Source organism: Macrosteles quadrilineatus, unplaced genomic scaffold (genome assembly GCF_028750875.1).
Source record: "Macrosteles quadrilineatus isolate MER2022 unplaced genomic scaffold, UCM_ALF_1.0 Scaffold_9__3_contigs__length_116548681, whole genome shotgun sequence".
NCBI lineage: Eukaryota > Metazoa > Arthropoda > Insecta > Hemiptera > Cicadellidae > Macrosteles > Macrosteles quadrilineatus.
In genome coordinates, this window is record NW_026542602.1 from 104833208 (window position 1) to 104861060 (window position 27853).

General features: G+C 34.7%; 1 protein-coding gene across 3 annotated transcripts; it reads right to left on the reverse strand.

Annotated features, from left to right (window-relative positions):
• Positions 1-150: 150 nt before the first annotated feature.
• Positions 151-26707, reverse strand: LOC129004508 (caspase-2-like). 3 transcript variants are annotated; one of them, XM_054433118.1, is made up of 9 exons: positions 26626-26707; positions 23775-23924; positions 22909-23036; positions 14845-14974; positions 12387-12560; positions 11027-11259; positions 7809-8155; positions 5420-5529; positions 151-1038 (listed from the first exon to the last, which is right to left on the reverse strand). In XM_054433118.1, the coding sequence occupies exons 2-9, from the start codon at positions 23904-23906 to the stop codon at positions 901-903; spliced, it is 1392 nt and encodes a 463-aa protein (XP_054289093.1). In that variant the 5' UTR covers positions 23907-23924; positions 26626-26707; the 3' UTR covers positions 151-900. The 3 variants fall into 3 exon arrangements, with proteins under 3 accessions (XP_054289093.1, XP_054289092.1, XP_054289094.1); XM_054433117.1 differs by lacking the exon at positions 26626-26707 and adding an exon at positions 26036-26173; XM_054433119.1 differs by lacking the exon at positions 26626-26707 and adding an exon at positions 26036-26173 and having other exon boundaries at positions 929-1606.
• Between the last annotated feature and the right edge of the window lie 1146 nt (positions 26708-27853).

The window sequence follows — 27853 nt, forward strand, 5'->3', positions numbered from 1 at the left end:
TTTATATTATTATATACATAAATATATTATTTCCAATAAGAGACGGTTAATGAGAAGCTTGAGTCTGAAAAAAAACTCTTAATTGATGTTAAACAAAAATGAGTTTGTCTTAATTTAGAGATTGTTATATTAATGAGCTGGATGTGTATCTTCATATTAGTTTTACTAAAGAAAATTGTATAGTTTAATAACAGCTCATTTAAAGAAAATTTGTTAAAAAAAGTATGTTTAAAGGGTTTTATCATCTAATTTAATGATTTTAATTAATTGATCACATGTTAAACATAACTGTTTAAACTATAAAACTATTTATATTGCACTTTCATCTAAAATTATTATGTCCGGTAAGGTCAGTCTTTTACAATCAGTTCGCATTTGTCTTTATTTCGTGTCTTCTGAGTAAATAATTAAAGAATAGAAAACATTAGATGCTTGCTATAAATCCTTGAAAATACCACAGTGAAACATTACATTAGATACATAACCTTAAATAAGTTTGAAAATTAGCACTCCGGATTGCATTCACTGAACTGGATTCACACAAGCTCGAGAAAACAAATGATACTGTATCAATGGAAATATTTGATAGTAATCTACTGGAACTGTAAACATTTACCAACTAAAATTTCTTTTTGTTAAGCCGACACACTTTCAAGTCTGTTTTAAATACAAACTTATAGAATTTCTGTCAAACTGTATACAGAGTGAATGGCAATTTACACTCTGATTTGGTAGAGAAAGTTCCAAAAAGCTAGATTCATTATATGTAAATAATTAAAGGGATTGTTAGTATTTCATTACAAGTGTTAGAGCGTAAATTTTATAACCGACAACTGATCCATAAACATCCATAATTAATTTACCCTGCCAAGAAAACATTACGACTAGCAAATACTGTTGTCAAGATTTGTCCATGATTGGGTTGCAGGCCAGACATACTCCAGGTTGAAAGTAAAGAGATTTATTGAACCCTTGATTATATTCTTCAATGGAGTAAGACTCCGAGTCCAATCCAAGTATTCGGCATTCTCGTTTCACCTACAACCACCATGCAACCTTCGATTATATCACCCAGAACAAACTTAAAGCACACTAAGAATTAGGAGTAAACAGATAAAAGATCATTATCTTTAACCAGACGTTGGGACTGAATTAATTTTAGGCGTTATTGAATATTTTTTATGGAATTGTATGATAATGAAACTGATGTTTAACAATATAATCTGCAAGCAATCAAGAATTATGCAGAACATACACACATTTCTTAATGACGAGACTACCTAGTTTTGTTTTAAAAGAAAATTTATAAATATATAGTCTTCCCCACAGGATTATGTCTGGCTCTACTTAATATTTTCAAAGCAGAATAAATTTAAAACGAATCTAAAAATCTTCCCCAACACTTAATAATAATAATAACTTGTTTGCTCCAGTTCAGTGAGAAGATTAAACATTTAACCAAACAATAACATTCAACATTAGGCCTACTTGTCTATGGTAAATCATTAATCCCAGGTTGAAAATAAAGACTTTTACATAATTTATCACGAATGGTAGGAGTCTGTTTCGCGCCCATGTAGTTCATTTCTGCAATTTCTCGATCAACCTAAAAATGTAAGCATGTTTTAAGTAACACTAATGAATAAAAAATATGTTGACATTTTATAGATTGGTTTCAGAATCTTGTATATAATTTACATTTATTCCCATAGCATAGTACAGGGAGCGGCAGAAATATCTGACGGTTTTCAAGCGAGTACAGTCCGGCAGCCGAGTGGAGGGGGTTGGTGGGGAGCGGCTCATTCTCAAGGCTAAGTGATGCCATTTCAGTCGCCATGAAGCAGTGGACCAGTATACATCGCGCGTTTGCCGTTGAGGCGTTTTTTAAAAATGGCGATTCTGTTGTTGGTATGCAACATAAGTTTCGGAGGCATTTTAATGTGGCTCGTGGGGAAACTATCCCATCCCGAAACACCATCAAATTGTGGGTGGATACCTTTAGATCCACTGCTCCATGGCTACTGAAATGGCATCACTTGGCCTTGAGAATGAGCCGCTCCCCACCACCCCCCTCCGCTCGGCTGCTGGACTGTACTCGCTTGAAAACCGTCAGATATTTCTGCCGCTCCCTGTATCAGCAATGAAAAAGCAATAAGGTGTGAACTAAAATAGTAGTTATTGATAGTTACTCATTATTAAAGTCGTGATAGTAGGCCTAGTTCATGATTAAAGTAACAGCATATGAATGTAAATTACAATGCTTTTAAAAAATAAGGTTTACTTCTGTTATTTAGTTGGTTGTTTAAGCAGAATTTAAGACAAAATGAAAATAAAATCAAATCCTTCTTTATAGAGGCGAATTTAGGACACCATGGCCCTTCCTTACAGTTGACCACTAAAAATTAATAATAACAACAAAATAATAACAAAACTACAATAAAGTTTGTAAAATAACTAGAGATGAGTCTTGAGGGAATAAGATGATAATTAATTTGGTCAGTTTCATTGCTCTTTACACAAATCTATCTGGGAGTTTCTAACTCAATCTAGCATTTAAAATGTGGCCTACATAGAGTTGAGTTTATTATGGTTTTTCATTTTTTTTTTTCTTGTTCCCAATCAATATAGGCAATCAAAAAGGCATAAATAATATACAGAGGTTAGGGGTAAAAACCATGGTTTTCAAAAAGTGGGATAACCTCACTTTAGTTTCTACGAAACCCGTCGGGTGGATCCTATTATAAGTATTTGGTCTTCCGACTGAAGATGGACCTACGGGTCCGAAATTAATATCGGATAACCACAATAAGGATAGCTAAGGTAAGAGCATTTTCATTATCAATTGATTATATGTAAGCAATCCAGAAGCTAAAATGATTGAATCAAAAAGGGTTAGTTACCTGTGTCCGCCAATTGATCCTGTTGTATCCTTTACAGAACTTAAATGCATGTCGGCGATTAAATCAACATTATCAGTCCTATATATCTGATTGTTATATCAGTCCTAATATTTATATGGTGCATCGAGAACAACATAATCTAGTTGTTGGATGTATTATTTGCTTAGCCTATTAGATTATACATTGTGGTATCTGAAAGGCTATTGAACCCAGCGAACACATAACAAAATAGAAGCGCTACTCGGAGCGCAGGAGCGTGGCAGTCTTACTAGCCGGCGAAACGGACAAAGATGGCGGCGCTAGCCTACCTGTCGGGGAAATACATATGTGCACTCGAGTTTGAGCCTAAATATCTCAGAAATGAATAATCCAATTTTGTTGAAACGAAAATTAAATATAAGCTTGTTTAAATACATTTTACGTGGTAGCAATAAAAAAAAATCTGTTTACTAGAAAAATTTATATTGTTGAAAGATCCTAAAAAGTACCGGGTTTTAAGAAACTCTACACCAACACTGAAGTTTTAAATCTAATTGTAAACAAACCACTGAGCCAATCGGCCTGCCAATTGCGGGATAAATTTTTGTTTACAAATATATATCAGTTTAAAAAACACCTTTGTTCGCATTATTAATCTGTCATATTGGTGTTATTTCTTGTGTCACGACAGCGACAAACACGGTGATATTTTGAACGAAATTTTTAGCGTCTTATTAACGATGTTAGCATACGTTTTAAAAATAAACATCAGCATAAAAACTATCCTGAGTAAAAATTTTAAAATGCATGGAACTGTTAACAATGAATCTACCAATAAGCCATAAAAATTTCAGAAAGATTGGCTTAGTGGTTTGTTTACAATTAAGTTTTAAGCTTCAGTGTTAGTGCAGAGTTTCTTAAAAACCGGTACTTTTTAGAATCTTTCAACTATAAAAAATTTTCTGGTAAACGGAAATTTTTTTAATTGTTACCACGTAAAATGTATTTAAACCAGTTTATATTTAATTTTTGTCTCAACAAAATCGGATAATTAATCTCAAGAGATATTTAGGCTCAAACTCAAGCACATATTTATTTCCCCGACAGCAGTCCCGGCGTGTGCAGCGCGCTAGTCGTCTGCCATGCTTGATGAGAATAGTGTAGATATTAAGCTAATGATATTAGTGTAAAGGAAAACAATGTAATTGAGGACTTGACGAACAAAGTACTTGGACAATGTGTAGGAGTAAATTTGTTTCCAAATAGTACATATTTCTCAGGATATGAAACAATATGGACAAAAATCATTTTTGTTTAGTAGCCTACCTAATTAAAATTATTGCTCAAAAATATTTCAATGTTAGTGTTCGCTATTACTGTAAAATAAGTAACGAAAGTCTTCACAAAAATAAAATCAGGCAACATCTCAATAAAACTGTAATTTTTCTGGGACAATAAATTGAGTGTAATTTTACAAATATATTTGGGAAGTTTAATTTAACTTACAGAATTATCTTTGGTTTATCTTGGATAATATTGAAAGCTAATTAGTCCTTAAAAAGTTGTGCTAAACGGTTTAAAATTCTACATAGACAATATATTTGAAAATTTCTTTAATATATACAATATTACAGTACAACAGTATAAAACATTAAAACACTGCACGCTAAATGTATAGACGACGGCCCGGCGGCGCAGCGGGCGTGGCGCGGAGCAGCGGCAATGGATCCCTTTTGTACCTGATTTTTTAGAAAACCGAACATGATAAAAATTTTTGGTGAATCGGATAGTTAAATTTGGTTATTTATCCACAACTTTCCCGCTGACGAAATTTCTCTGACCAAAAAATAAAAAATTCCTCGCAATACAACTTTTTCATGTCTGAATCTGAAAAATTAAACTATATAAGTATTAAACATATTTATAACTCAATTACTATCATAACTAATAATTTTATATTAACACCATCGTTTTCCTCAGTATCATATCTACAAATGTGCAAAATTTCAGAATTTTTTGTCAACTATTAATGTTGTTTATGATCGTGTATTTGTCGCGGGGTTTTTAATGCGAACTGAGCTCGCGGGTCTTGGATTCAGGCTGTATGACGGACCAAGATGGCGGATTTGGCCACACTTTCAGTGCATTTGGTTAAACGCCGTGTCCTCTCTATTATTATTATTATTATGTGCTCGCTGATTGAACCAGTATCCCAATTGTCTTCAGGGCTTGTAGTAGAAATCAACGTACTACCGAAACTATAGCTAACCTACCGGGGCCTATAACCCTTTTTGTACTATAAATAGGAAGTGAATAAATAGACAAAATATTAATAATTGGATTAAAACAAATTTAGGCTATTTTGTTGATATTCTTAAATCGAGCCCGGTACTTATTGGATTTATTACTTTCAGTTTTTACAGTGTTATGATATCAGACACCTTAAAAAAAATGTTAGCTATGCAATCAACACGACAATTTATACAAAAATGTATCATTACAATCAAATAAACTAATTTCTAGACAGAATAACAACTTACGGTTTGGAGCATAGAGTGGAGATCATGGGCCCAGGCGTCTCGGGCAAAAACTCTACACAGGGTCTGGATAAACCAACTTCCTGTCTCTGTATCTCTCATTGACACATTTCCTGGGAAACAACAAACCACTTTAACACACATTTGTGAGAGAAGTAAACTAGGATGGTCCGCTGTTATGCTTTATATGCATAAATAAGCGAAGCACTATAATGAACATTGTTAAAGATAAGCCGATAATTAAAATAAACATAGTTAATTGAAAAGCTACACCCTCTCCCGTCTTGTATTTGATGTAACTATGTTCAATATATCTTTTATATGTTAACCATTTCAGTAGTAGAGTCTCGGTTATCCGATCTTCAGTTATCCGACCTACCGAGTTATTCGGCCTCCGACCTGCCTCGACAATATTTGAATTAACTCACAGTACTAGGCTGTCGGGAGAGGTAGCCCGTTTTGCCAGGCCCGACTGTACAGTGTACACAGCAGATTGTTGCGTGTGACTATTGTAGTTTACTATTGTATTCATGCGCCAGAAGTCAAGGTCTGTGACCGCACTATCTCTGTTTTGGCGTGCTGCCATCGCACCTGCTACTGTACCTGCCACTGTGACTGCCTCCTCAGTGCTTACATAGCTCTTTCACTGACAGGTCGTGTAGAGTAAAGTTTATTTTGTTTTGTTTCTGCTACTGTAGATTATTAGTTGTGTTTTAGTTTTGTCGTCTCTAAAAGTGGCCATGGCTTCAAAACGTAAGAAAGTAATTGTGACGATGGTAGATAAACTGAAAGCCTTGAAGAGATTAGACAATGGTGAAACGTTACTAAAAGTGGCGCAATATTATAACGTGGGAAAAACAACGGTAGGAGACTGGAAAAGGCTCGTGTTGGCATTGAACAACGGTGTTCTCAGCGAGTCACAGCAACTGCTTTGGAAGGTCGCAAGATGATGAAAAAGTGTGATTATGAAAAGGTAAGCGAAGCTCTGTATCTGTGTTTCACTCAACATAGAGATAAAGGAGTACCGATATCAGGACCAATTATACAATAAAAAAGCATTGAAATTTAAAAACTAGCTTAACGAAGGTGAACCTGATTTCACAGCTAGTATAGGTTGGCTTGATAGATGGAAAAAAGATATGGAATTCGGCAGCTCAATATCTGTGGCAAAATGCTTACCGCAAACTTTGAAGACATTCCATCGTTTTGGGCTAAGCTACATACGCTATTGGTCAAGGAAAGCCTATCAGGCGACCAGATATTCAACTGTCATGAGACTGGTCTTAATTACAAATTGCTAACGACAAAAACACTTGCATCAAAGGTCGAAGCGGCAGCGCCTGGTTATAAACGGAGCAAAGAAAGAATAAAAATTCTTGCATGCAGTAATTCCTCAGCAAATACGAAAATGAAACTGGCTATGATAGGCAAGTCGAAAACTCCGAGAGCATTTAAGAATGTTTCGAAGAATGCTTTCGAGTGAAACATTACAATTAAAAAATGCTCAGGAATGTTTAAAGAATGGTTTTTTTCAAGAATTTGTGCCTCAAACTGAACAGTTTTTAAATCCAAAAAGTTGCCTCGGAAAGCGATATTGCTTCTCAACAATGCTGCGTGTCATCCTGACGAGGAGGAACTTAGAGATAAGGACATAAAAACCCTGTTTTTGCCTCCGAATGTCACTTCCCTATATCAACCAATGGACCTATGGTGGTAAATTCGAGGACCTTAGAGGCAATGAAGAGAAATTATCGAAGGAACCTGCTTTCTTCTCTAACCGACTCTATGGACCAGAGAGAGGACATGGTCAATAAATTGCGTCATCTTAATTTGAAAGATGTGGCTTACTACGTTGCCCAATCAAGGGAGTGTTGGAGCGAACACCATTGCAAGTTTTTCTCCAAGATAATAAGGCTCTACAGGTGATGAAGATTTGCAAAACGAGACTGAACAAAATAACACCATCCTACTTCCATTATTACATGGAAGTAATAGCGACCCGTAGCGCTTTCCGCCTTTCCGGGTTGTGAAAATGCTATGGAAGAGGACGTAAATGAGTGGGTTGCACAGGACAAACAATATGAAGTTGAAGTTACAGATGAAGAAATAGTGAACATGGTAGCAAACGGAAAAGGAGATGACGACAATGAAGAGACAATGTATTGGAGGAAAACGCACTGAAAGTTTCACATGGCAATGGCTTGAAGTATGCAGAGCAGCTGGAGGAAACATCGCCTACCAACAGTACCAAACAGTATCTGGCCCTCCGTCTAACCTGGCCAGTCTGTGTGCAAAAAGTTTATTTTACTCTATGACTTTTTTTAAAATTAAATAGTAGTAAGAAAAGATGATAATTCTCTACAATTAAACTTATCAATAAACTTTATATTACCTAGAGATGTAGCATATCCAATAAATATGTCAGAATCACTTCTTATTACATCTGCATGTCCCATGTAGGCACTGTCTGTCTGTACCTCAGGTGAGTGGCCATTCTCTAATCCTGTATCTATTTCTTCGTTGTGGTTTTCTTCAAACCCAAACCCGTTCCTTAGTTTTGCCTCTAATTCGATTATCTGTTTTTCTTCAGTTTCATTGTTTTCTACCTTCACTTTAAAGATCTGGTTTCCTTCTGTACCCCCGTTTTCTAGCTTTGACTTTAACTCGTTGGTTCTATTTTCATTACTGGTAACACCGTTATTGTGAGTTTTCTCTACTGGATGGTTAAAATCGTCTCCCCTGCAATCAAAATGTTGATTATCACTTACAATAAGTTTTTGAGTTTTGCCACTATAAAAGTTATGTTTTGATGCAAATAATGTTCAGTTGACAATGATAAGTATTACTTCTATGCAACTGTTGATAATAATGACACACTTCAAATCTTTATTTATAATATTATAAATGGGAAAGTTTGGATGTTTGTGAGTATGTGCACATAGTAACGTGTAAACTACTGGATCAATTGAGCAGAGATTTGGCAGGAATAAAGTCATTATTGCACAGATGGACATACAGTAGGCCTATTTTCATTTTGAAGCTCTATTAGGGCTCTGCCCCACTGGCTTCCAAAGTTGCCACATTATCTAGGCCTATCTACCGGGTGACCCATAATACTCCCCTTCTGTTTAATTTTTGAACGGCTGCATATATTCACACGAGCTTCGATACTGGTTATTAGGTTAATGTTAAGTACTTTTTGGTGGTATTTTAAAATTCAACCCCACCCCCAAATAGTGGGGGTGGGGTTTTTATTTCTTTAAAATAAACCCCTATTAATAAATTAATCAAAAGAAAGGCAAGTAAACTTTGAACTTAATATTAGGACTTCCACCATCTCCTTTACCAACAAAACCAAGATATTAATTTTAATTTAATTTTCAATTTCTTTTTTCATTGAGAAGTATACATTATACAGCATTTGAATAGTGTCAAAGATTGCAATTATTAAAATATAAAATAAAGATTAAAAAATGAATTATAAATTAAAAATTACATCTCTCCATACCTTTTTAATGTCTAGTTCTTGAGGGAGGTGGAAAAATTCTTCATGAGAATAAATGGTCTTGTTTGTTAAGTTTTTTTTTTTAGTTTTGTTTTATTTATCCTTTTCATTTCTAATGCCTCCAGCGATATTAAAAAAAAAAACTTTTACCAGCAAATGATGGTTTTTTTCATAAAACTTTAATCTGGGCCTATTTTGCAAAAACAGATTTTTTTCCTTGTTTCATATCGGTGAACCGGTAGATTGAATTTGGATTGGATAAGGTTTTATTTTTAAAAATAAAAATTGAATGAAAAATATATTGCCCATGAACAGTTAGTATGTTTAGCTGTTTAAGTGCTCTTTTGCTGAGACATCAGAATTTAGTCTGAGGAGCATTACTGTCACTGCTCTTTTTTGATGTTTTAATATTTTATCTAGATTGATTTGAGTTGTTGCTCCATATAGACGGATACCAAAGGAAATATGAGAATGAATATGTGCAGAATAAATGTTTTTCAAAGTTAGGGTCTTTGCTAACTAAGTTAGGGTCATTGTTAACATATCCAAAAATGCCAAATAAAAAAATATTAATAAGCCTAAAAGTCTTTTTTCTTAGCTTGCACAAGATTCCGTGTGCAAGGTTTACTAGTTATATTGGCCTTCAGTACACTACCGATAATCCTAGGTTATTCGATGCCGTTATAGGCCTAAATACATATTTTTTTCTATTTTCAGTTGGAAAACATCTATATAACATATTTAAATTGTCCGGAAGTCCTTATTTCCTCACACAGCCGCCATTTTGTTTTTTTCTCTTATTAATTTTGTTCTAAAGAATGATGAAACATATGAAATGGAAACTTTGCACAAACATTTACGACAACTAGACAAAGCTTTCAAATAATTATGAAAATGTTTAAAATTTTTAAAACAAAATGGCAGCCATTTAAAATATTGTTTCTTAAATAACTCAAAAACCGTTGATTTTACAAAAAGTTTACAAGAATAACTTTTTTAAGGCAATTTCATTACAAATCGATTGACACCTATTTTTAAGGATTGTACGAGTGTTAACTGAGATATGGCAACTTTAGTGATATGTGACCGCTGCAGGTTACTTGCAACGCATGCTGAAAGCAGTCTCAGAGGGTGGTGCATGCAGCATATTAATTCCTTCCCCAATGGTATTATTTTAACACAAGAAATAAGAATGATCCGCATTAACCTAAAAAATTAAAATTACACAGTACTAGGTTGGCCGCCAACAGTTGGCAAGCTGGACGACCTCTCTGGAAAAGTATAAAATAGCAGGGTCAGTCTTTGTCAAGATGATGTGTTGATGTTGGCTTGATTGTGTCAATTTATATCTCAAAAAATCAAAGTCAAACATAATTTAATTTTATGCCTTTAATAAATTTTCCTATAACAACTATTACCATAGGTAGCTCGGTAAGACCTAAACCCCAAACCGATAAAACCAAAATTAGAATCTAAAAACAATAATTAGGCCAGTACTTTTATATGTAGGGGAAATTGGACCCAGAGCAAAAAGAGGAAAAGAGGATTATAATAAGATTAAAGTTCTAAGAGCTATATATGGTCCAGTGTGTGAAGATGGATTATGGAGAATCCGCCACAATCAAGAGTTAAGAGAATCATTCCGAGATCCTGATATTGTAGGAGAGGCCAAAAGCAGAAGGCCTTGAGGAGAAATGAGGAGAGCTTGTTGAAGAAGGTACTAAGAGGAGATCCGAGGGGAAGGAGACCAGTAGGAAGACCAAAGGCCAGATGGTAGGGTAAAGTCCAGAAAGATAATGGAAAAGATAAAAGAAGAAATGGGGGAGGACACAGTAGGAGAAAATTTGGTTCTTTAAATTAATTACACTCCCTGAAGCAGCAAACCTAGGTACAAATTAAACCTTATGTTATTTAAATAGATTTAAGTGAAAATCAAATCAGAAATAGGAAATTTGCTTAGTCTGCAGGTTTACTGCGGCAGGGGTATTATTTTTTAATTGTACAGTGAATTTTAATTTTACTGTTAAAGTAGGACTAATATAAACTGTTTGTCATGGAAATACAACAATAAAATTATTGAGGTGGTGTATTTTGCTCCAACTTACCAGCAAGTCTGAACAAAGAAAATTTTGGGCTTTCCCTGGAGTGCTTCACACTTGCCCGCTGACATCATGTTGATGAGTTCAAACAGCCTGACGTATTGAGCATCCCTTGTAGCAATGAGGGCAGTGTTCGACTCCTTGTGACGATTCCCGTGGGACATGATGATCACCATTGTGGAATCACAATCATAATGTTCAGGTTTACGTGAAAACTCACGCACTTTTTTTATTAATTCCTTTAAATAAAAATTCTTTATTAATTAATTTTGAAGGCAATATACAGTAGTAGTCTTGATTAATCTAGCTTCTGTGTTAACCGAGCACAAACTGGATGTGTTAATATATTAGTTTTACCTCCTTACAAGTTGAGGACGGTATTTTGTCAAGTCAAGTGCCTTACTTTAGACCACTGGTATTTAGGATTTGTGGAACTAAAGTCAGTCACAATTTTACATTTTGAGCGTTATTAAAAATAGAATAAGCAGAACAGCAAGAATACATAATTATGTTATGTCACCCCAAACTGCACAGTTTGCAGTCAAAACCATGCAGCGCGATCAAAATTGTTGAAGACTTTTCAAACATTTGTATTTTTAGAGATACATGTACTCTAAGTATAGTATGGTTGTTTGGTACTATACTATACTTCAAGTATGTGCAATCTTCCTACGTTTACAAGTTTACACAAAGTATAACTAATATATATATGTAACTGTGTATATCTAATATATATTTTATTATAGAAAATAGATGATATCTAGGAACACATCAGATAACTGGAAAAGTGGTACTATTATTCAACACTAGCGCTCACTAAAAGATTCGTCAAACTACTTAAGCGTCAGAGGGTTAACAGTACGACTACCTTTGTAAAATGCCGCGACAAACTACACTCGTCAATCTGTCTTGAAGGGTTAAATGTCTTTCTGAGTATTTATGTTAACTAAAGATTTGGTTGTTTGAGGTAGCCTCTACCTACATCACCTCGGTTAATCAAGACTCCATTGTACATTTTCATTCCAGCAGGACTGTTAATAGAGGTGAAGTTGGCTGGTAATGGAACTCGACAAAAATCACAATTTTGTAAATATAGTATTTTATACATTTTTGGTAATTGGTAAAGTAGTTACAGATTTTGTGGTAAATAGAGGCATGCCAACCAGCCTAGCGTAAAAGCTCAAATAATCAAGAACCAAGTAAAAAAAATAGAGCTGAGTCAGGCTGTGCAGTCTTTGTAGACTTGTTCTGCAATTTCAATAATCAGCTGGACTCCAGCTTGATTATCTGACTTGGTGCTTGTTCGCTTGAGCTTTTGAGCTAAGCTCCGCTTGGCTTAAGCTTGACAGGGGTAATTTATTCTCACATTAGCAGACAACTCTTCCTCCAGAATCATTTGGTAGCCCAACTGAGGCAGAATCTCTTGTAATCTGGCCACATCTCTCTCTGATCCTTCCCTCTCCGTATATGTGTCGTTCACAAATGTTCGAATGTTTATAACCAAAGCCAAACCCCTAGGTGAAGATCTCATTCTATAAACCTGTAAGGAGATATAACAATGCAATCAATAATTATTATGATGTATTGATCTGTCTTATAATAGGCGTCTCCAACCTACAGCCTGTGGGCCAGTGATACACACAGTGATACCGTGATCGTAACCCGCATCTCAGTGATACTCATAAGCATATATCCGTGTTTATGAGCATACATTGCCGTGATCTCAGCGATACCGTTACGATCGCCTCGGATGATTGCGGCAAAAGTCGTCACATGTGATAGTGATTTCCTTATGACGTTTAAAGAGAACCAATGAAACGGCATCGATAAATGGAGGATCGGCCACAGGATATAGATGGCTAGGATAGGATAGGAACTCTCTGTCTATACAGTAGAACTCTCTGTGAGTACAGTAGAACCTTGATTTTCTAATTGGGGGTAATTGGGGGAGGGAGACCACAGATTGAAATAAGTTTATGCTATGAAAATATTTGAACTCATGTTAGGGATATGTTTTATCGGCACACTATTGTTAGATTGTACACGTTATAAGTGGTTGGTAACATGTTGAGAGTCAGTTTTTATGGCCTGTCGTAATCTCAAAATGTCGATTGTAAAAATTAAAATTTTAACCTAATTAAATGTGCTCTATTGATTTCTAGCAAAACTGTTGAAATTCAAATGGCTCTAGATGAACAAAAATCAATTTGTGACATTGCGTACCAAATATAAGTTATTTATATCAAAGTGCATTAACCCTTTGCGGTCGAATGGCGAGTATATTTCGCCGCCTGCCATTTTGCGGACTGCTCAAAAATGGCAACCTACAGGGCCCCAAAAAAAAAAAATATTCAAAAATGTTAATTTTTTTGGTCAAATGGCGAGTATAGGTCGCTGGGCGCCATTTTCCTTACTGCTTGTATGGCAAGCTAAATTCGCCGGAAAATGTGGAAAAAATTCGACCTCAAAGGGTTAAATAATTAGTTTCTGAGTCATCATTAGTCAAATTAAAATCCGGGGAGACATTATCAGTGCATTTGTTCTTTACCACGATGAGCATAAATTACTCATAATCTACAAGTAAAAAACACACTCAAGTCTTGAGATGACTTCCTATACAAAACAATTTAAAAACAACTCTTTATGGTTGTCTACAACTTTTCAAGTTAACTGAGCTGATTTTTTTCAATAAAGAGCAGCCTTATAGATTGTGAATCATGCAGATTTTTTTTGAGCCCGCAGAAAGCCAGCATAGGTTAAAAAAAGACTCTTTTTGATAGCAAACCCTGATGATCTCCTACAATCGCGTACACCTGTGTTCTAGCGGCCTCGGTAATACCATGATTGTCTCCAACGATCAAGGCAACACTTGTGAGAGTATATTGCGGTCTCAGCAATACTGTGATCATCTCCCGCGACCACAGCAACACTTTTGAGCACATCAATTATTAGTCTTGGCAATACCGTGATTGAATCCCGCCATCTCGGCAACACTTGTGAGGTTTTTTGCGGTCCCGGCGATAGAGTGATTGTTTCCCACGATCGTGGAAACACTCGGTCTTGGCGATACTGTGAAAGACTTTTGCCACAGGTGATGGTGATCATCAATGTTTATATCTACATCAATGATTGTGATTCAGACACAACATTGAAACAAAACCAAAGAAACGCTGTCAATGCTCGACCATATTTTTATTTAGAATATTTATGGAACTCTTGGCCTATACCTGAATCAAGTATAAATCACTGTGGTTTTCCCTTCCAACAAATCCACTTACGATTCCTGGTCTCCAGGTCGCCTGGCTAACGTGTTTAAATTTAAGTATATGTCTCTCACTTTCCTATTTTTTCTTAATAGGGGAAATCAGCAGTAAACATGTAGACACCGTGTCATCCAAATACAGATCTGCCTAGTAAGATGGAATTTGAAATCAATCCTAAATGGGCCAAAATTTTAAGGGGCAAATGTTCTGACTAAAAATTGTCCTTTGTACGTTTTATGCTTGTTCTAAACTCTTGTATCGTTGAGTTTTCATTTCGCCATAGCATTTAAAATTTCAATAAAGCAAATTTTGTGTAGTTCTATGTCATTGTTATTGAGTTCTTGAGATGTAATTTATACATAATTTTTAGCTTTCTTTCACATTGTTAAGCTAAAATGTGAAATCATATCCCAACATTCTTACCATCATCTCATCATCACCAACACTGAATTGCAAACAAAGTAGGCTACTACTGACAATTAAATTATTTTTACACAGTTAGTAATGAGAAACTAATATGTAAAATAAAAAATAACAATATGAGAACAAGGAAAAACTTACCTTCTCACAATCCAAATCAAACTCTTCAGAACCTTGATTGACCGTCCAAAATGCATTATCTGGGTACTGTTCTTTCAATTTGGGTTGACTTGAACATGACCCATTGTAAAGCACTTTTACTCTGCCTGACCTGTAAGCATAGGAGTTCTGGTTATATTTCCACCACCAAGATTTTAAATGCATTTCTGGTATTTTATTATGTTTTAATATATCTTCATATTAACAGGCCCCCAAGTGGTTTTTGACCTCAAAAAAGTAGGAAAAGTAGGACTTTTTCAGCAAAAAGTAGGACTTTTTACTGAAAAGTAGGACTTAATTTTACATACAAATCGAACTTTTTTGCTGATACAATATATATTAAAAACCAAATAATACTAGCATACACAATAGTTTATCAAATATAATAGTGTATATAAATATACAGGGTGTTTCCAAATTGTCTGGACATATTTTGTGGACTTGTTTCTGGGGCTAAGACAAACATAAAATTCCATACAAGTATGCATGGGTCTAAAATGCCTAAATTTTAGTTGGTCGGTCTGTTTATGACATTTAAAAATTATTTTATATCTTGGGCATTTTTCAAGATAGAACTTTTAAAAAGGTTATAAATGTGTATTTTAGAAGGTGAAAAGAGCTTGCAAAGTTTCGATCCAATATCTCAAGCCGTTTCAATATGGCAGTCATTTAAAATCTTTAATGCCAAATTTCATGAAAACCGTATATATTTAGAAAATGGTTTCCAGGATCAAAAAGATAGAGAATTCAAATCCAAATCAAATGAGACCTTGTTTGTAAAATCGGATGACAAACAACCATAAATAAGTTTTTTTTCAACATTCGGTTACGCAATTTAATAGCACTACCATACTGTATTCTTATTTGTTAATTTTCAGAGCAGTATGGGTAGTCCTATTAAGTTGCGTAAACAAATTTAGAAAAAAAACTGATTTGGTTGTTTGTCATCAGATTTAAAAAAAAACAAGGTCTCATTTGATTTGTATTTGAATTCTCTATCTTTTTGATCCAGGAAACTATATTCTAAATATTTACGGTTTCAAATTAAATTTGGCATTAAATATTTTAAATGGCTGACATATTGAAACGGCTTGAGATATTGGATCAAAATTTTGCAAGCTCTTATCACCTTCTAAAATACACATTTATATCCATTTTAAAAGTTCTATCTTGAAAAATGCCCAAGATATAAAATAATTCTTAAAAATCACAAACAGACCGACAAATTAAAATCTAGGCATTTTAGACCCATACTTATATGGAATTTTATGTTTGTCTTAAGCTGGGTCCTAGGCGCGGAAGCGGAGAGCGGAGAGAGGAACGCGGAGAGCGGAAAAGAAATTAACATGGTGTTCCGCTCCGCTTCTAGGAAAACAGAAACATTAAATTACCTAAGACAAGTGGAGTGCGCTCTCCGCGTTCCTCTCTCCGCTCTCCGCTTCCGCGCCTAGGAAAACCCGGCTTTAGCCCAAGAAAGAAGTCCACAAAATATGTCCAGACAATTTGGAAACATAACTAAAATAATTCTATATATAAATTTTAAAATTAAAATCAATAATTAATTATTTTTATTTAAAAAATCTTCAACTAAAAGGCCGGATATAGTTTTAGCTGAGATTGTACACCAAATATTCAGAAGTAACGCACAAGAGAAATTAAAATGTTAAGGAGTCATTATCTACAGTCATCACAAAAAAATATTTAGGACAAGCAGCATTAAATAAAGGATAAAAATAAATATGTTTCCCTAACATTAACCAGCCCTAATTTGTGTTTAAAATGGTGTTGTAAATAAGAAATTTGTTCTTTATTTTTATATTATTTAATATTTCAGAACTAAAATTAATATAAAAGTAAAATGAATTTTTTTGGGTGGAAAACAGAAGCATGAATAGTTATTTAAGTAGGCCAATAAAGTACGGAACTAGATATAATATAAAATTCTAAAAATATGTTCCAAAAGTATTTTGAATTAGTTAGATTAGAGCGATCTTAAAAGTAGTAGGAATGTTTGAATTGTAATGAGTAAAAACTATTTGAGCCAGTGAAACTTGGACATTTAAACTTGAACTTAAGCCTTAATTTATTAGCGAATTTCCCTATAGGGAAGTAGCTATTACCGTAGGTGGCACGGTAAGACCTAGACCCGGGACCGATTTACTTTTTCATTTTGATGTCCCCAGAGGCCAAAAACACTATTCGTTCAAATTTTTATATATGTATATATATATATATATATGTATATATATATATATATACACGTCCGTGAACGCGATAACTTGAGTAATTTTTGTCCAATTTTGATGAAATTTGGTTTAAAGGTGTAAAGCGGGATACACTTGAATGAGTTCGCGAACCAGCACGATCGGACCATGGGAACGGGGCTCTACGGGGGGTTTTATGGGGTAAAAATTGGTTTTTCTCACTTTTGACCCTCAAAACACAAAATTTCCCAATTTCTCTTTAGACCTTTTTAAAGAGCTTAAAAAACAAATAATTTAGTATATAAAAGTATTTTTGTTCAATTATTAGTAACGGAGAAAATTAAAAAAATTGTAAATTTAAAATTCCCATGTTATTCTTATGGAGAATATTGTCAAATGTTGTAGTTTGCTTGTTTATGAATATATTTTGATCAAACTTGGCAAATTTATTTATTTTGTACTAAGCTATCAATATTTTACTCAAAAACACACTTTATTAGTTTCCTTGTAGCAGCAAACCTAGGTACTCGTTAAACCTAATGTTATTAAAATATATTTCACTGAAAATCAATTCAGACAAATGGAAATTCGCTTAGTCGGCAGGTTTGCTGCGGCGGGGGTATTTTGAATACAGTTATGTCAAAAAATCATGTTTAGGCTAATCAGGGAAACACTGGACCGATAAGTGCTAAGTTAACTACTTTTGAACTAGTATCCCAGGGCTCCCCAGGAGCATTGATTTCCCCTCAGTTTACTTCATTGGGGAATCTAAAAGACATGTCAGAATAGTAAGCACTGATAATAATCACAATTTTTATTTTCTATCACAATAGTATTGCCATGTCTTTGAAAATAAAAATGTTTTCACCCAATAACAATGTTGATAAGATTAACCATACAGATACTACCGGTACTGGAACTTATAAATTAAAATTTAAAATCATTTAACAAATTGTTTTATAAAAAAATTATCTCAGTCAGTCATATTTTTTAGGAAAAAACTTCTCATTGGGAAATATTGATAAGTAAACATTAATAAATGTAATAAAATATCGCAAAATCGACATAATTTTTATAAAAAAGTAGGAAAGTAGGACAAATGTGTAAAAAGTAGGACTTTTCCTACTTTCCTACTAAAAAGTAGGAAAAGTAGGAAAAGTAGGACGACTTGGAGGCCTGTATTAATTATTTTAAACATATTTGTAAAATTTGTAAACACGTTAGGCCTACTTTGATCTCGGAATCGGCACCGAGAAACACCGTTACACTTACGGTATACCTAAGTTCTGTTTCAAAAATGAGTTCTAGACCAGTGATGTATAGCCAGGAAAATCTTTTGTCATTATATGCATATAATACAATTTCCAAAATGTAACATAGGCCTTATGGGCCATGCCACCATGACTGTCATAAGAACGTTAACAAAATAATCGTAACACAATATGTTTCATACAGAGAAAAAGTAAAAAACCATTAGATTAATACCGTCGATTATAAAAATGAATAGCCAATTAGGTCTATATCAAGTACAGTTGGATTTTTTTACCTAGAAGTGGATTTTTTAAGGTGTGGTCAGTGGTGGAATACCTTTGAAGATGAACCTTTTTGGCTGTATTGCAATCATGTGTTCATACTTCGATACTTGTTCAAATTTTGAGGTTAAATCATTGCAGACAAACTGACATGTTGTCAATTAGGGACCGGGTAGTATAACTTACATAAGAATGTTCATTTAAGATTAAATAAATCAATTTGGTATATTTCATTGTGTAATTTCTTATTTCTTATAAAACATTCAGTATTTATTTAGGCTACTGCATGTTATAAACCAAACTCGACTCTTGCTTCCTTGGCATTAGTGAATTATTAGCAATCAGATTATAATTTTAATGGGTTAAAACGTTAGTCTATAAAGGTGTATATCGTCATCTCGGGAGCATTTAGTTCTGGCCCCTAACTTAAACCCTTAAAAGGTGGTCTTTATTTATATGTTAAAAGATTTCCAAACGAAACATTAAGTCTTTATTATGACCCAACAGTTTATCATGTATATGCCAGTCACAGTAACTAAATTATTCTCTTAATATAATGATGACATGAATTTTGCATGAAGATTCAATAGCCTATTTTAATATTTGCTCAAGTTAATTAATTATTTTAAAAGCAACCATCACTTATAAATATTGGAGACAACAATTTAACAACTTATTCATTAGTTGATTTGGAATTAGGAATCAGCCTACGTCTCTATTTCACAGTAAATATTCTTTAATGGCCAAGTGATTTGATAAAAGTAGAGTATGTTTAAAAAAAGTAGACTATTTAACTAATTGTCAATTCCAAGAATAGGCTATAATATGCCGGTTTGTTATGTTTGTTTTGAATTAACCTCAAAATTTTACACGTATGATGTACACATACAGCCAAATGATTCCACACCACCCAAACCGCTTCTATCTAAAAAAATCTAACTGTAGTAAAGTTATAGAGAAGATAAAACAAGATTTTGTCTACCAAAATCACTAAAATATAATATAATGTTACAAAAAGAAATCACAACATGCTTGATCTACAGGTAAGTTTAAAAAAAGGTACCTATGTTTCTTTGTGGTTTTGTACCACCCTGTTGCTTAACTTAAATCGGCTGACTAAAATCCCATAAGCTCTAACATTAAATTGTTATGTACACTTTGATGACAACAAATAATCAAATAGGCCTTCGTGCTGCGAGGAAGAGATTAAAACGTCCAGCAAAAACACTTCAGAATAGTTTTAGAAAAAGAAATGACAACGCCCTTATTTACAAGTAAAGTGAAAAATATATGTTTGCAGCAAGGTAAAATAGGTTGCCTGATAAAAGTTACTCCAACTGCCTATTTTGTGCTTGTTATAAATGGAATGTGATGATTTTTAATGTTTCACTTCTTTTCACTGAGTGTTCAATATTCATGTATAGATGTTTCATGTAGAAGTGTTTGAGGCTACCTCTATGTGGCCACTAATGTATTTCTTACTTTAAACTTCTCATAAAAATACAGGCCTAGGCCTATTCAATTTTTAAAATTGATTATTGTACCTAAATTGATTTGTTGTAAAAATGAATAAAAACAAAATTAGATGAACAAAATAAATTGTAATTAAACACTATATTGAAGTGTTTCTGTATAATTATTGGTTACAGAGAAAATTGTAAATTAAAAATTCCCAACTTATTCTTATGGAGAATAATTAAACTGTTGTACAGGGTGGGGCAGAGTTGACTCCCTAGTTTCAATCAGTCGCTGAAGAGCGCGCGCGCGAGTTAGCGGAGTGGGAGAGGTTTCATGTGGTGGGGGGAAAGACGCCATTGTTAGTAGTCACCATGCCGTGGACTGGCGAGCATTGTGGTTTTGTAGTTGAAACGTTCTTTAAAAATAAGGATAGTGTGGTGGCGACCCAGCGTGCATTTCGTAGACGGTTTGGTTTGAATCGTCATGATAGTGTTCCCGATGCTAAAACCATAAGGAAATGGATTACAAGTGTACGGGCGACCGGATCTGCACTGCCTAGAAAACCAGTCGGACAACCAAAGAGTGTGAGGACACCAGAGAACATAATGGCGGTGAGAAAGTCTATTGAACAATCTCCATAGCGCTCTGCGCGGAAACATGCTGCTGCTCTTGGAATGTCGGCCAGAACGGTGAGGCGAGTTTTACACTCAGACCTTAATTTACACCCGTATAAGATGATGGTTGTTCAAGAATTGATGCCAGCAGATTTTGTTAAATGTACAGATGCTTGCAATGCAATACTGGCTTCTTTACAACCCGGCACTATTCTGTAGTCTAGTGATGAGGCACATTTTCACCTCTCGGGCACAGTAAATAAACACAATTTTCGTTACTGGGCAGCTGAAAACCCATGAACTCTTCACCAAAAACCTCTTCATTCTCCAAAAGTGACTGTGTGGTGTGCTGTGTCCTCCATAGGCATAATTGGCCCCTACTTTTTTTTATTCGGAAGGTGCAACCGTTACTGTGAACGCTGTGCGCTATTGTCAGATGTTGGAGAACTTTTTCTTCCCCAGAATTGAAGAGTATGGTGAGGAAAATAATATGGAAGCCTTTTGGTTTCAACAGGATGGTGCCACGGCTCATACCGCCCGTCGCTCTCGCTAACTTCTGCAAGAACGGTTTCCCGGCTGCTTGATCTCATTACGAGGGGATGTTTCATGGCCCCCTCGCTCCCTCGATCTAAGCCCATACGATTATTTTCTTTGGTGTTACGGTATCTCAAATCTGAGGTTTACAAAGTTCGACCAAGGACCTTGGAAGCCCTTAAGGAAGCAATTGTTGATGTTATCACTGGAATAACGCCAGATATGCTGCGTAGTTTTTGAAAACTTCATTGAACGGCTGAATATGTGAATCGCTCCTCAAGGTCGTCACCTGGACGATATCATTTTTAAAACTCAATGAAAAATAAATGGCATTGTATTTAGATTTCATATATAAAAAGCTTTTGTAATAATCTTGTATGGTTTTTAGACAGTTAACCGATCAAATCAGGGAGTCCACTCTGCCCCACCGTAGCTTGCTTGTTTATGGATATATTTGGATTAAACCTGGCAAATCTATTTATTTTATACTAAGCTATAAATATTTTACTTTTTACTAAAAACAAACTTTACTACCCTCCCTGTAGGCAGCAAAACTAGGTACTTGTTAAACTGAGCACGGACTTGTAATCTATTTGGGGGAATACTATTCTTACCAATTATCATGTATTCACGTATATTTCAAGCTGAATAAAGTGATTTTTGATTTGAAACCTAATGCTATTTGAATAGATTTAATTGAAAATCAAATCAGGCAAATGGAAATTCGCTTATTCTGCAGGTTTGCTGCGCCGGGGATATTTAAAATGTTAGCAGAATTTTAAGTATTGCAAAACACAAAATTATTGAAGTCATAAGTCGAGAGGACCATCGTTGTTTTGAACAGAATATACTTTTGACCTAGTGGTACTGTTGACTTATTGAAACAGCGAAATAGTTCGTTTGATCAAACATTTGTTCTTGTATGAACGAACTGTTCACTAGGTCAAAATCGCATTGGGTCAAACGGTCAAAATCATATACACAGCCTACGTTTTTTGTACTGACTTTAGTTGTTGACCAAATGGGACTGTTGACCTAACGCTACAGCAAACTATATTGTTTTTATCTAATGGTACAAGAATAAATTATTTGACCTTTTGGCACAGTTGACTTTCTGCAACACAACCAAAAAAATATATGTTTCCGGCCACAAAACAATACATTGATGTACAAAAATGAATTTAATAAAAGTTATGTATGCAATAAAAATGTAGTTAGTTACCTTAGGCCAAAAAATGAATACAACATAAATTTGCCAAAATCCGACAAACCACTCAACTTCGACATGAATAGACTAATCAGAAACTCATACCGTGCAGTTCAGCAGAAGCTGAACGGGGCCTGGGCCAGGTAGACCTACACCTTTCCGCCACTGCTAAAATTTCCATGACACCACTCACTGGGTTAGAACAGTAAAATGCTAACCATTACACCACAAGCTCCCTCAAACAGGGTAGAGTTCAGCACAGTACATAATGGCTGGACTAGGCTTATTCCCGTGACGCCTCTCCCCACTCCAACCAGAGAGAGGAGTTGATGATGATATCAAGATTTTGGGCAAGCAGTCGGCAGGTCTTGCCATAGCACCGGTAGCTACTACATGTAACTAAGCCTAATAATTGAATTAACACTCATAGGCCTATTCTAAGTCAGGCTATATGTGCTAGACCAGAGAGATTTGACTTGGCCTTTATCATACATTACCCTTTGGAAGTCAGAAGGTTTGCCAGGTCACTACGATTGATATCATTAAGAGCATTGCACAAGTCACCAAATGCATCGGGTCCTCTAGTAGTCACATAGCGATATAAAAAATCAAGCTGTCTTCTTTCCTGAAAAAATCACCATTTCATCTGTTTGTAATTAACAGTATGTTCAAACTTTCTTAAATGTGGTGTTTCCAGCTCTGCTAATATTTTTACGCCACACTACACTATTTTGACTATGTTCCACGCAAGGATTTAGTCCAGAAAACAGCTGTTTGCTGCCAGCTTAATTAAATAGGGTTTCATTGTGTACTACTGTACTGTAATGAGTTTTACTGGACACCAATTAGCTGATTATACTGTATTTGGGTGGCGATGAGTGGTTATAAACAAAAACATAAGAGAGGTTATGACTAGTGATTTTTAGTCCTTAGTTGGTGGTAATATATAAGGATTTGTACAGATCTAGTAGTATGGCGTAAACTATCGTACATAACTCGTCCAAAATGTGTGTACCGGACTCGTATGGTACTAATCCCGTACACTTGTCCGGTAAACACTTATTTTCTGGACTAGTAACGTAATATACTATTACAAGATACTATATTTTGAGCAAGCCTATACTTCTAGTGATTAAATTTTTATAAAAATAACAAGCTAGAACTAAACGCTTCAACAGCCTTCCTTGTGGCTATAATTAGTTTTGTTATAAATCTAAAATTTAAAACAGAAAGAACTAATTCAGTGTTTTCAATAAGTATCCTAAATATGAAAAAATAATTTTTAAGTTCATTTAACATTATTCACCCACTAAACGTGCTCTTTAAACTTTAATACAAATATATTTTTATATAACAAACTTACTAAAATTTCATTTTCCATAAAACTGTTGAACATTTTTTTCTTTTTAAGTTGCTCGAAGAGGTCATCAAAAACAATCCCATCAGCAAGATTGTCCAAATTGTCCAATATCTTTTTTCTGTGGTTTTCCTCCATTAGATGTGGCCAAATTTACTGTGACACAAAAAATGTATTTAAGTCATACAGTTTTAAGTTAAATCTAAGTAAAATTAGTCAACACCAGAACCTAGGGTTAAAATATATTTTATTTTATAAGCTCAACTATAATAATACAGCCTACTCTTGGTAACACACACTCGACAAATCAAAACTTTCGATAGGCCTAACTCAAAGTAAAAGCTCTGTCCGTAGAGAATCTCTTAATATTTTGAAGTTAAATATCATGCATTTTCATACACTTGGTATTTCCAAGTCCAAGCAGAGAGCAGGCCGATTTGAAAGAGGTGGTAATTCAAAGTTTCATCGGCAAACCACTCTGCAATTCAAAGGGAGGGATCAGTGGCGTATTAAAGGGGAGGGGGCTGTCAAATGCCTCAAAATAATTTGTTTGATTTTTCTCTTAAAAAATAAATTTTGCTGATTATTTGTTAGAGTTAGAAGGGGCAATTTACCAATCGAACTTATTTTTTGCGATCACCGAAAGCATCCATGAAGATTGCGCGATCGAAAATCCTAATCTAAACAGGGAAAAATCTAATCTAATATAGCAACTAACCAAACTTCTTACAGTCAGCAAATTCCTTTTGATGCCAGAAAAGGCATGTTAGGATGGGAGGTCGTCCTTTATGTTAATTCATGACTGCATTAAGTCCTTTGAATGTAGGTTAGATTAGGTAAGGTAAGTTTAGGAATGAACCGAGTTGTTAGTTCATGTTATCTTTATCTCCAGACTTTTTATCTAATTAAAACACTAAGTAATACCCTGCAAAATACTATTTCAAAAATGCAAGCAGTGTCTTACAAAACATCAACTAATACCCGGTTCATTGTAACCTAAACTTTACCTTCCTAATCTAACCTAACTTCCTTAATACAGCCTTGAATCAACAAAAGAATGACCTCCCATCCTAACATGCCTAAATAAGGACTAGGTGTAAGTGGTCTGCCAACCCATTTATATCCCTGTAGCCTAATGAATCAAAATCTTCTTTAAAGGAAACATTATTGTCTAATTACCTAATCACTTTAGAAGTGTTTACAATAGTCAATGATAATTTTCTATTTTCAATCAAGAATGGGCTATTCTTAAATCTTCCCATCATTTCTTAACTTGCTTCACTTCACCCTCACTTATGTTAGCAGCGAAGTGACGCCATTGTTAATTGACAGGTGTCCAAAATAGTATAAGTTATTTGATCAGCTAGAAATCATTTAGGCTACTATTCGTACAATATCAAGGCTCTACGTGCACAAATTTCACGGCCCAGTTACTTCTCTGGTGTCGCTCTTGATGAGGACAATGGGCAATTGATGAATGTAAGGTAGTCAGGGCACTGAGCCGCTGTTTTGTCATCATTCTTCCCCAACTGGGAGGTACTTTAACACGAGCCTTTTAGTAATTTGTAAGTACAGTACAGTACCGTAATATAGTTGTTTTGTTGCAAAAGATGAATAAGATATGTGAATGCATAATATAGGCTATAATTTTTTAATGTCAGAAGAATAATCTTATATTTAGGAGCGACGGAAAAAACATTACAGTGGTGATCTAGATGTAATTCTGCACAGCCTCATGACATTATTAGGCCTAATCAGAAATTCCATATCTTATGTCAAAATAGAAATTTACCTAACTTAAATAACTTAGGTTCCTTGGGAAAAACAGTGTGGGATTACAGTTACCACGCATTCCGCTTTACACCACTGATTACAGGCTAAATATGTCGACATGATTAAGGATGGCTAACTTACCGTACTTTAAGTAGGTACGAGAATAGAAATATGACTTAAATAACTTAGCCATCATAGGCTCCTATATTAGTAGGACACCTTGGTCCCCACAAGATACTCGGTCAAGGTAATTATTAAAGTTTTAATAGACCATGATGCAAAACCATTAGGGGTAGACTTTCATTTCCTGTTATCAAAAACAACCAAATGAAAATATTGATCGATATTTTCTATTTCATTCGATATATCGTTTACGATACATCAAATGAAATAATCGATATTTTCATTCGGTTGTTTTTGACAACAGATATGAAAGTCTACCCACCATTAGTCTCCATGTAAGTATACCTATAAAAAATGATTTCATAACTTACCTTTGACAGTTTTTCAAGCACGGAGGAGCTCCAGAAACTAACTTAGTGACAGTTTCATCAACAAATAAAGAATGTCACTAAGGTAAAGGTTATGAAAATAAAGACCTTTGTATGGTCACCATTTTAAAGAAAATTATTAAAAAGTACCTACCAATTAAAGTATAAAAAAAATGGAAATTGGAGGGAACCTCACCAGCTGATCATCGATATGTAGGCCTAGTAAAACCACGATCGTTAAAACAGGGAAACAAAAGTAGGTAACAAGATAAATGTTGCTTAAACCCCTGGCTATTAATCCAGTCTACCTTATAAACTTTGAAAATTTAATGTTGACCCAACCTTCAACATTAAACATTTTTCTTTAATCTAGGGTCCGAAACGATGGTCAGAATAATAGGAACACAGAAAAAGCATCTTAAATAGACTTTGACACAGGCGGTATTAGAACTTTGACCTTAGAGGGAATGCAAATTAACTGAAAGGGTGATACAAAAACATTATACCAAGTTAGAGCTTAAATTTTATAATTAAATGTATAAAAGAAATAATTATTTCATTTTCGTTCAATACAAACTAAAACAAAAGTTAACCTTATTGTTGATTGAAGAAGATGACAGGCCAAGTGAGTTAATGTAGTGAAGAAAACTGAGTTGAGTGAGTGAGTACTGCTGACTGAAGACTGAAGTAGTACAGTACTTAGTACTACTGGCACTGGACTGGGACTGGACTGGAAGACTGGAATGAGTGGAATCAGAATGGTGGATCTGCACTCGGTGGGGCACACGGAAGATTTCTCAGGTACCGTTTGACGTCACTAACTGCTGCGTCTGAAGAATCGAAGAAACAGACAATTTTATAATTTTTATATTATTCAATTAAACTGTCATAACCTAACCAAACTAACCAAACGTGCCGATAATGGAAAAATCGAATAAAGGTTTACTAATCTAAAAAATAGTTTTGTTCATAAAATGAAATTATAAATGCCTAAAATTGAATTTTATATTTTTTAATCATAAAATTTAACTGTCATAACCTAACCAAACTAACCAAACTTGCTGATATGAAAAAATTGTAGTCAAAAAGTCAAAGCTACCAGCGGGATTCGAACCCCGGTACAATAGGATTATCAGCCCGACACGCTATCTACTACACCACCGAGGCCGATGGCTCATACCGTATCGTTGCGGTATTGGTGTTCCCTCAAAGTGACATCAGCAGTTAGTGACGTCAAACGGCACCTCAGAAATCTTCCGTGTGCCGTTTCGGATCTGCACTAGCGTCTCATTTTCCATAGTTGGGAAAGTTAGTCAAAAATTCTAACTAGTTAGAAGTTATAAGTTAGTCCCGTAAAAAGTAACTGATAGAAGTTATAAGTTAGTTAGTTTAAAAAGTAACTGATATAAATTATTAGTTAGTTGAAAAACTAACTGATAGAAAATAAAGTTAGTTTTAGTAGAAATTAGTTGTTCGTTGGGCAGTTGTTTTAAAGTATTTTTTTAATGTCACATCTTGGTTACTAATATGAGTAAAGATTGCGCAAGATATGATTTAAAAAATGGCTCCTACGATTTCCTCCAATTTCAATGCCATTGAAAATTGCTTGTATAATACATTTGCATTGTATGATGTCTTACTACCCCCACGACTGTTCAAAAACATGTTTTACTGCAAAACATACACTGAAATTGAACTAAAAATCTAAAGGAAAGGCCAAAGAGATTTGTATTTTTCGACGATGCACCTCACGAATTGATGCGTTATTACACCATCCCGTAATTATAGTTGCAACGTTCCACGGTCCCAGTGACTTAATGC

Coding starts and splice junctions, on each gene's coding strand:
- LOC129004508 (XM_054433118.1), bottom strand. CDS start 23,906: ATGGAGGAAAACCACAGAAAAAAGATATTGGACAATTTGGACAATCTT. Junction 12,561..14,844: donor TTGATTTGGATTGTGAGAAG/GTAAGTTTTTCC, acceptor ATCTCCTTACAG/GTTTATAGAATGAGATCTTC. Junction 11,260..12,386: donor AGGAAGAGTTGTCTGCTAAT/GTGAGAATAAAT, acceptor TTTTATTTAAAG/GAATTAATAAAAAAAGTGCG.